This window comes from Haliotis rubra, unplaced genomic scaffold (assembly GCF_003918875.1).
Source record: "Haliotis rubra isolate DU_JTF1 unplaced genomic scaffold, ASM391887v1 Scf175, whole genome shotgun sequence".
Taxonomy (NCBI): domain Eukaryota; kingdom Metazoa; phylum Mollusca; class Gastropoda; order Lepetellida; family Haliotidae; genus Haliotis; species Haliotis rubra.
Genome location: NW_025765725.1, coordinates 393,851 through 404,313, shown reverse-complemented (window position 1 = coordinate 404,313; position 10,463 = coordinate 393,851). Strand labels below are relative to the sequence as shown.

The window sequence follows — 10,463 nt, the reverse complement described above, 5'->3', positions numbered from 1 at the left end:
AGAAACATCAAGCTGACCTGTTTGATTTGTACGTGTTAGCCAGAGTGAAAGTATCTTTTTTTATCACACCAGGGTACACCCTTTGAGGGAAAAAGAGGTCCAAAACCATTTTGATTATTTAACTTTGAATGAAAATTCAGGACGCGCGAGAGACGGAAAAATACAAAAATACAGATAGCGTTACCCATACCCCAAAGCCAACAGACCTTTCCAAAATTTCAGCAACAACAAGTGGTTGGTTTAAGATGGTCTGTACAAACATAATATTGCCCACAAGAAACGTCGACGATCCTTCTTGTTTCAGGGATAAATATTAATATCAACATTTACCCTACCTACCTTTTCGAAACTTAAGGATCAAAGTTAAAATATCTAGCTGGATATATCTTTATTGTTGGGTTTGGGAGTCGATTAGTGGCTACAGCAACAACAGCAACAACACACTATAATAAGTATTAGGGCAACCACGCCGACGGCTATTCCGATGTATAGTCCGAGGTAGCTTCCATCGGATGTGTCTGTTGCTGCAACAGTTGATGCTTCTGAAAAAGATAGTCTGGTTGAAAAAAATATCAAAGTAATCAATTCAGCACAAACGAGTCATCAGTGAGTGTAACATTTGGTCTTTTGTGGTCATTGATTAATGTAGTGGGTGGGCTGTGAGACCACCCAGCACTATCAGGAAGCCGTACACCAGAATCTCATAGTGTACCCATAGCTGCACATGTATGGCGTGTGGCGTGTGGACCTGTGGACAGAGCTCAGGTAACGAATTAGTTAAGTTAGGCAACGTCGAGCTCGGAAAGTCCTTGGATGGGTGACCATGTTTGGCAGCTTGACTCCTGAGAGTTTCTAGGACTTCAGTCCTGTCCCACAACGAAGCAAGTGAGTTTTTCCAAATTGCCTCTGTTCACCCAGCAGAAAATGGGTACCCGGTTGGATAAAGTCATATGACTATAACCGGGGTAATAAGAATCACATTCTGATTAAGCGCCCCGAGCAATCACTTGGTGTTTGGAGACTGTGCGCTATAGAAGATGACTTATTATTTTTATGAATATATAATACTATGTGTTGCAATTTGTTTTAGATGTCAGTTACACAAGTAAAAATGATAATGACAATATTTACTTGATGATTTCACTTCTTCCGAGCACATGTGTTATTAGTCTTTCTTTAATGATATCTTACCATCGCATGTTCCTTTATTTGATCCACTCAGTGCCTGTTTCCAGTAGAACTGGTCTTTGTGGAGAAAGAGTACCAAGTTCAGCCTCCTGTTAATCTCATCATAAACACTTGTTTGTTCAGCGCGGACGTTCAAGTATTTTCCAGTATCTACTTCTTTGAAGCTGTATGTTGTGTCAGAGTCTGCTTCAGCTGTAGCTGTTATCAGAATTGTTACCGCATCGTGTTTGGAGGGTTTACAAATCAGGAACTCTTTCCTGTCTATCTTATCATTGTCTGTCCACAAAGTTGGAAACACTTTCTCATAGTTCAGAAATGGTCTATCGAAACTCAAATAGCATCCACTCTTCTGTCTCAGGTAAAAGCCAGATCTTCTATCGGGCGATGCATCCTCCCAAGAGAATACCTCACTAGAATCTCCCTTTGGACATCGCAGTCCTGCATCTTGCGGTTTGTCGATTTTGTCCCAATCAAAAGTACCATCGATCACAATAGAATACTTCTGATTGGTAAACAAAACTGTGCCGGTTTTAGGATGGACGATGTTTATGTTCTGCAGCTGGGAGAAAAACTGAGGCGTGCAACTCTGAAATCTTTCGTCTTGATCTCGTAAGTGATCCTCCAATTTTGTCCTCACTACAGAACAGGTTGGGTTGTTTGAAGTACAGGTTAGGTTGTACAGCTGATAGGAGTTAACCTGGAGTTTTATCAGTTCGTCCTTGTAATTGCTGATATCGTCCAGGCTTCGTGTAAGATTGTAGTTTTGTGTTGTGGCTGATTGAAGTTCCCTGAGAACGTGTCTAACAAAATCACATGCTAGGCCAGAGTTTCGCCCTGCAGATACTACGCTCAACCCCTTGATTACCAAATGAAGTTGTGTTAACAAGCTTGGTATTCTCCTCAGATCGAGTTTCAGGGTTTCTTTTTCGTTCTCCAGGGTTTGGGTACAGCTGTTGGTTGTATTTGCCTGCACGCACGCTTTAGAAGACTTAATGAATGTGTCAAACTGTTCAAAAATAACAAGTAGACTTCGTTCAACCCTTTCTGCATCCTGTATAGTTGACAGTTCCTTGAGTTCGTTTAGTTTTTTTAGGAAATTTTCATGTGTTTCCTGAAATGAATGAGAAATTAACTTCTTTTTAATTTAATCCATAAAAATATCTTGGACATTAATGTACAACTTCTAAATCCCACTGAAAGACATCGAGAAATTAATCATTTGGAAAAGCGAAACCAAATTTTCACTATGGCTGATAACAAAGAGTAAGTTAACACCGGTACCGCTATTAGCAACATTCCCACAATGTCATGGAGGAGGAGACAAAAAACGGGCTTTACGCATTAAATATTGTACAGCTTTAGAGAATAGAAATCTCGTCTTCAGCGTGACGAGCAATTGCTGTAACCTCTAGGCTACCTCAAAGCCCCTCTATGCAAACAACACAATGTACGTTTCAATTGTAATTGGCAGAAAGGAAATGTGTGTTGAAGGGATAATATGTTACATACTTGCATCGAATTGAGAATCTGCAAAATGGTTTCCAGTTTCTCAGTAGTCCTGGCTTGTTCGGCGTGATCTATCAGAGTATCGATACCAAAGGACATCAATTTCTTGACGGAAAATTTGGCGATGAACGTTACAATTGGGGCGAATCGTTTTCTCCTCAAAGTCCGGCATTCTCCATCCCCAGCTGAAACATGAACGTATATATAATGAGGCTGCCTTCTGATTAGAGGGGCGATGGTTAAGCCCAGTGGTTAAAGCGTTCGCTCGCCATACCGAAGACCTGGGTTCGATTCCCCTCATGGGTACAAGGTGTGAAGCCCATTTCGATTTTCGATTTTTCGAGAAATCTTGTTTTCGCCCACCCATGAAGATTCGGGTTAGAATATTATCTTCAGTAGCCCATGCTTGTCGTAAGAGGCGACTAACGGGATCGGGTGGTCAGGCTCGCTGACTTGGTTGACACATGTCATCGGTTCCCAACTGCGCAGATCGATGCTCATATTTTTTTTATCACTGGATTGTCTGGTCCAGACTTGATTATTTACAGACCACCGCCATATAGCTGGAATATTGCTGAGGGCGGCGTAAAAACTCAACTCACTCACTCACTTGTTATCGCCCATGAACTTTCAAGGATCGTTGACATTATCATTTGTTAAAACCTATGTTGACTTGTGAATACACATAAAGGAAATAGCAGTGCATATGTCCTATCTTAAAACATATGCTCATTGTTTACTCTCAAAAAAAAGAAATGCATATAGGAATTTCAATTGTATTATTATGTTTATTTTGAAACATCTTGTAGGCTTTATGAGTCAATGAAATATAGCGACATTGCACACTGGGAATGCAGACTTATCCGTCTTTGGCACCAACTCGAGGAAAGTCAGTTTGAGTGTCACATGGAGACGTGTGGTGGCGCTGAAGTCAATACCTCGTGTGACCACCGTGGACACCCAGAACTGCACGGCATCGCCTCGGCATCGAACGAATAAGTCTCAGAATCTCGTGTTGCCCAATCGCAGCCCACTCTGCCTGTAGTGCCTGTGCGAGTTGCTGAAGTGTCTGGGGCTGAGGGTTACGGCGTCGCACCCGTCTGTCCAGGGCATCCCACAGCTGTTCGATCGGGTTTAAGTCCGGTGATCTTGAGGGCCAGGGCAGCACATTGATGTTGTGGTTCTGGGGGAAGTCTCTAGTGTGACGTGCTGTGTGGGGCCTGGCATTGTCCTATTGAAAGAACTCCCTCTGGCGATCAATGATTGGAAGGAGGTGTGGGCGTAGGATTTCGTCACAGTACCGTTGAGCTGTCAGGTTGCCCTGGATTATCACCAAATCACTTCTCCTACGGCAGGTGATCTCTCCCCACATCATAACACTGTCCCGGCCGAGTCTGTCCACCTGGGGGAACGCAAGCGTCGGCGAAACGTTCACGTCAACGTCTGTACACCAGCATTCTTCCATCGCGTCGTTCCAATAGAAATCGTGATTCATCACTGAACCAGATTCTACGCCAATTCGGTAGATTCCAGGCCTGAACGTTGGTGCACCATTGAACTCGATGTCGACGATGTTGTTGTCGAAGTACAGGGCCAAAATAAGGTCTTCTGGCACGTAAACCAGCCTCTCAACCTGTTCCTGACGGTCTGTGCAGAAAGCCTCAATCCGGGTATTTGTCGAGCGGTACTGGTCGCCGTAGCTGTTTGATGACGCAGGTGATATACCCGGAATTAAGCGATCCTGCGCCGCAGTGGTCGCTCGAGGTCGCCCACTACGAGGGGCATCTGCTACCGCATTCTGCCGGCGATATCTCTCCCAGAGCCGTGAAATGGTGCTTTGGTGAACATTCATGCGTCGGGCAACTGTACGTTGAGACTGGCCAGCTTCAAGCAAACCAATGGCGATATGACGGTTGGCTTCACTTAGACGTAGCATTTTGCGTTCGTCAACACTATTCCAAATACAGAGAATAATCGACAGACAGCGATCAACCTTTTATACCCATCATTGAGACTATCTGATCCCCAACTTTCACGTGCATTGCATGTGAATTGTGTATTCTGTGACACTACACGCCGAAATTGAAAATCCTCATTTAGCGTTAAAATAGACAAATGTTTATCACATGCTACCTTGAACGAGTACATTCCTGAATACCAGTCAAGTCGCTTGAAAAGGCTTAGAGGGAAACACGGGTGGATAGTGCGCGCGTTGGTTGATAGGGTGTGGTTTTGGTAGATGCATCCACGGAGAGCGGTAATGGGTGGATAGTGGGCGTTGGTGGATAGGGTACGAGAGAGAGGACATATGTGATAGTGAGGGGGTGTAGGTAAGATGGGGGTACGAGGAGGGACATGAAGAGGATAGTGAGGTGTAGGTAGATGGGGTAAGAGGTGACGGACGACACCGGAGGATAGTGAGGGGTGTTGTTGGATAAAAGAGTGAGCGGACATTGTACGGATAGTGAGGGGTGTAGGTGGATGCGTAGGGAGTTTACATATGTATAGCGACACGTGTAGATAGACGAGGGTACGAGGAGGGACATGGAGGGTGTGGAGGATGGAATAGAGGACATGGAAGAAGGCATGGACGGAATAGTGGACACAGGAGTGGAATGGAGTGGACGGACAGGAAGGATTGAGTGAATGGAGGTGGTGGAGATGGAATGGACGAATAGGAATGGACATGGAGTGGCGATGGACAGGCATGACATGGAGGTGGATGGAACAGGTGGTGGATGAAAGGGAATAGGCATGGACATGGAAAGATGGAATGAGGTGGAATAGGAATAGGCATGGACATGTGAAGGACATGGAGTGTGGGTAGATGGAATAGAGGACGGACACGGAATGGGACAAGTGAGGCAATGGATGTGAGATGGAATGAGTGACCGGACATGGATGGACATGGAGTGGACGGAAGGAAGACGTGGATGGAATGGAACAGTGGACATGGAGAGATGGGAATGGAGGAGGACATGGACACCGACGAGAGGAATAGGACATGGAATGGAATGGACATGGAATGGAATGGCAGGACATGGAGGATGGAATGGTGGACATGGAGGAATGAGAAGGAAAGAGGAAGGACATGGACAGTGGGATGGAATGGAGTGGACATGGAGGACGGATGGACGAGACATGGTGACATGGAATGGACATGGAACGAGGACGCGGACATGGAGGACATGGACATGGAGGAATGGACATGGAGTGGTGGACATGGAATGGACACGAGGGAGATGGAATGGACATGGAGGATGGATATGGATGGATGGAATGGACATGGTGGGAATGGAGTGGAGGAATGGACAGGAAGGAAGGATGGACAAGGGTGGACATGGAGTGGATGGACATGGAATGGAAGATGGAATGGAGTGGACATGGACCTAGAGGGGGTGGAGATGGAATGGACGGAGATGGAATGGACATGGATGGACATGGATGAAGGATGGACATGGAATGGAATGGACATGGATGGAATGGAAATGAACATGGATGGGAATGGATGGACATGGAGGTGGAGATGAAAATGGACATGGAATGGATGGATGGAAGGATGGACATGGAGGAAGGATGGAATGGAGGACATGGATGGAGGAATGGAGGAGTGGATGGACATGGAATGGACACAGTGGACATGGAGATGGATGGAAAATGGTGGAATGGACATGGAATGGATGGACATGGAGGATGTGACATGGAATGGACATGGACATGGATGGACAGGAGGATGGATGGAATGAAATGGAGGACATGGATGGATGGAATGGACATGGTGGAGGACAAGAATGGATGGAATGGAGGAAGGAAGAGTGGATGGATGGAGATGAATGGACAATGGACATGGATTGATGGACATGGTGGATGGAGATGGATGGAAGGACATGGAGGAAGGAGGAATGGAAGGATGGTGGAATGGATGGTGGATGGAATGGAATGGTGGTGGATGGACATGGAGATGGACATGGAATGGACATGGATGAGGAATGGACATGGAATGGGTGGAATGGACATGGAATGGATGGAGGATGGAGGGTGGACATGGAATGGATGGACATGGAATGGACGAAATGGACATGGATGAATGGAGATGGAATGGATGGACATGGACATGGAGGGGTGGATGGATGGATGGATGTGGAGTGGAATGGACATGGAGGGAATGGAATGGAGGAATGGACATGGAGTGGATGGAATGGATGGGGAAGTGGATGGAGGAATGGAATGGAATGGATGGAGTGGATGGAATGGAATGGATGGAAGGTGATGGATGGAGAGGAATGGAAAGTGACATGGGTGGATAGTGAGGTGTGTAAGGTACAGAGTGCCCGGAAATGTAGGATAGTGAGGGTGTGTTGGTGGATGGGGTACATGGAGTGAGGGATATGTGTGGATGTGATCGATGTAGGTAGATGATAGGACACGAATAGTGATGGGGGGCATGGGAGGATAGTGAGGGGGTGTTGGTGGATGGGGTGCAAGTGAGGGGACATGGGTGGATAGTGAGGGGTGTTGGTAGATGGGGTACGAGTGAGGGGACAAGGGAGGATAGTGAGATGTGTTGGTGGATGAGGTACGAGTGAGGGGACATGGGTTGATGGTGAGGAATGTAGGTAGATGGGGTACGAGTGACGGGACATAGGAGGATAGTGAGGGGTGGTGATGGGTAGGGTACGAGTGCCCGGACATGGGAATATAGTGAGTGGTGTTGATGGGTAGGGTACGTGTGAGGGGACATGGGTGGATAGTGAGTTGTGTTTGTGGATGGGGTACGAGTGACCTGACATGGGATGATAGTGAGGGGTGTAGGTAGGTGGGGTACGAGTGAGGGGACATAGGAGGATAGTGAGGGGATATGTGTGGATTGTGAGTGATGTAGGTAGATGTGGTACGAGTGACGGGACATAGAAGGATAGTGAGGGGTGTAGGTACTTAGGGTACGAGTGACGGGACATAGGAGGATAGTGAGGGGTGTTGATGGGTAGGGTACGAGTGAGGGGACATGGGTGGATAGTGAGTGGTGTTGTTGGATGGGGTACGAGTGACGGCACATGGGAGGATAGTGAGGGTTGTAGGTAGATGGGGTACGAGTGAGGGGACATGAGTGGATTGTAAGGGGTGTAGGTAGATGGGGTACGAGTGACTGGACATGAGTGGATAGTAAGGGGTGTATGTAGATGGGGTACGAGTGAGGGGACATGGGTGGATAGTGAGTGATGTTGGTTAATGGGGTACGAGTGACGGCACTAGGGAGGATAGTGAGGGTTGTAGGTAGATGGGGTACGAGTGACGGGACATGGGTGGATAGTGAGTGGTGTTGGTGGATGAGGTATGAGTGAAATGGGCTTGGGTGAGGTGTGGAAATAAAGTCTTCTCCAAATATTGGAAAGTGAACATGTGAATTATTTTGGTACGTTAAAATTCGTTTCCCTTTATCGATACAACATTTGCACAAGTCTCAAAGTCATAAGTCAGTGATGTTTTAGAATGGTCATTTGCTTTACAGGTTGAATCGATCATTCAGACAAAGCAACTCAGTTTTATTTATAAACACAGCATATCACAGCAATGACATTCTTTCCACGTACGTCAGTGACTCGATGCTAGGTTATCTTAACCCTAAGCGAGTAATGATTACCATGGTGATATGTCGATGTGACCTGGAGAGTAATATTGATTTATTTGATGGCGTTACATATCATGCTTCGATCAAAGGCGAGCATTAAATACAGTACATGTACCCGTCGTTGAGAAAATATATGGCTTCAGTGAAGAGATCCATAACATGGAAAATCAACTGATTAGCAAGTACGGGGCCTCCTTAACTGAGAACTGCTCAAAGATGGCACGTTATTGATATGCAGAATGCTGCTATACCTTTGAGGGCTATGACAAGATATAATAGCTGTCATCCATCGACTATCAAGCGATGATCCAGGAAACTTTAACTGATAACATTAGTGAGTGAGTTACGATTTTAAGACCCGTGAAGATCCGGGTTAGAATATTTATTGATCTTCCGTAACCCATGCTTGTCGTAAGAGGCGACTAACGGGATCGGGTGGTCAGGATCGCTGACTTGGTTGACATGTGTCATCGGTTCCCAACTGCGCAGATCGATGCTCATGATGTTGATCACTGGATTGTCTGGTCCGGACTTGATTATTTACAGACCACCGCCATATAGCTGGAATATTGCTGAGTGCGGCGTAAAACTAAACTCACTCACTCATTCACGATTTTAGGTCATATCGGCAGTATTCCAGCAATATCGTGTCTAAAACAGGTTATACATATAAAATACAAAAAGTTGAATTCTAAACTCCCGTCAACGAAGGAAGTAAAAACTACTAGAATATCACAGATATAGATGTAAAAGTTGCATGCAACTCTAAACTTTTATTACTATTGAAGACAAGACAATATAAAAATAGATCGCCATCAAATGAAGGTCGATCACCATACTAGGGACCATGGGGACTTACATTACATTTGCTTCCTGCATGGACTAAATGGACACACTCCCTTCAGATGCTAGCAATTGTAGCCATCTAGCCATGAATTGAAATAACATACTACGATCAAAGATAGCAGTTGATCTAACTTTACTTTGAATTTTTCGGGACTTACATACCCTCTCAATAAAACAATATTTTACAATACTTATCCCCCCTTTGAGGATACAGCAACTAACATTCTCGGTTACTAATATTAAATGCCAAGTATAAGAAAACCATTGATCTATTAAAAATGCAATCAAGTTTTTTCCAACAATTATATTTATTTAAAAAACAAACAAACAATTATTCAACAATAATTCTAATTCAACTTAGTATGTAACACGAGTTCTGATTGGTCAATGCTATAAATTTCCGACCGTATAATCAGCATATACGGTCGCAATTTGAAAACCGATTCACCGAAACCTTTGAATGTATCCCTACACACGTTGTTGACAAACAAAGATGGCGACCTGTCAATCAAGCGAGAACGCTAGCTTAGATTACGGTGATTTTGTTATCGATTACGATGAAACATTTGAAACTAGTTTGACCGATCTAAACATTCTACTTGCTGCTGAAGAAATCGACAACATTTTGGCTACGTCGGCATATGAAAAGACAGAGGATGTCAACGCCGCGTCTAACGCGGAAGTGACAGCCGTCAATCATGGCGTCACCGATGTCGATAACAGTGTCCCGGCGAGGGATACCGCACCTGTGAAAACAGAGGACAAAGATCGTTTCGCTGAACTGGAGGAGTCAGATTTGGAAAATCTTTTGACCAATGCTAACAGTACCGACACGGATAGAATGACCAAGTGGGGTGTCAACACTTTTCGTCGTATGTAATTCTCTGTCTGTGAATAATTCAAAGCTTAGAGGACTGACTTTTCACCAGAATAAAAAAATGATGATCACAACACGAAATAAAGAGTTGATATCTTATCCTTTCAATAATAGCTGTACGTAATCGTCAAAATATCATGGATATGTCGAAGTAATAACAGGCGATTTATCTCAGAACAACTGTGAAACCATATCAAACGTAGTGTTTTAATTAAAATGATATAGGAAAGAAATATCGGTAATGGTGTAGGCAGTAAAATGTAATCACCAATGAAACAATTTGAAAATAAAAACTAAGACTATCATATTGTTTTGGTTACAGAATGGCTACAAAAACGGGGAGAGAGTTCGGTGTTTGAGTCCCTACCAACAGACAGATTAGATGTACAACTTCGACGGTTCTATGCTGAAATTAGA

General features: G+C 44.7%; 1 protein-coding gene across 1 annotated transcript; it reads right to left on the bottom strand.

Moving 5' to 3' along the window:
* Positions 1-256: 256 nt before the first annotated feature.
* LOC124272977 lies at positions 257-2,875 on the bottom strand. The gene is made up of 3 exons (XM_046708215.1): positions 2,698-2,875; positions 1,192-2,299; positions 257-542 (listed from the first exon to the last, which is right to left on the bottom strand). The coding sequence occupies exons 1-3, from the start codon at positions 2,791-2,793 to the stop codon at positions 412-414; spliced, it is 1,335 nt and encodes a 444-aa protein (XP_046564171.1). The 5' UTR covers positions 2,794-2,875; the 3' UTR covers positions 257-411.
* Between the last annotated feature and the right edge of the window lie 7,588 nt (positions 2,876-10,463).

What these genes read in the sequence shown, in the direction of transcription:
- LOC124272977 (XM_046708215.1), bottom strand. Translation starts at nt 2,793, where the DNA reads ATGTCCTTTGGTATCGATACTCTGATAGATCACGCCGAACAAGCCAGG. An exon ending in AGATTCTCAATTCGATGCAA is followed by an intron (nt 2,300 to 2,697) that starts GTATGTAACATA and finishes CATTCATTTCAG; the next exon opens with GAAACACATGAAAATTTCCT. An exon ending in AAATAAAGGAACATGCGATG is followed by an intron (nt 543 to 1,191) that starts GTAAGATATCAT and finishes TATCTTTTTCAG; the next exon opens with AAGCATCAACTGTTGCAGCA.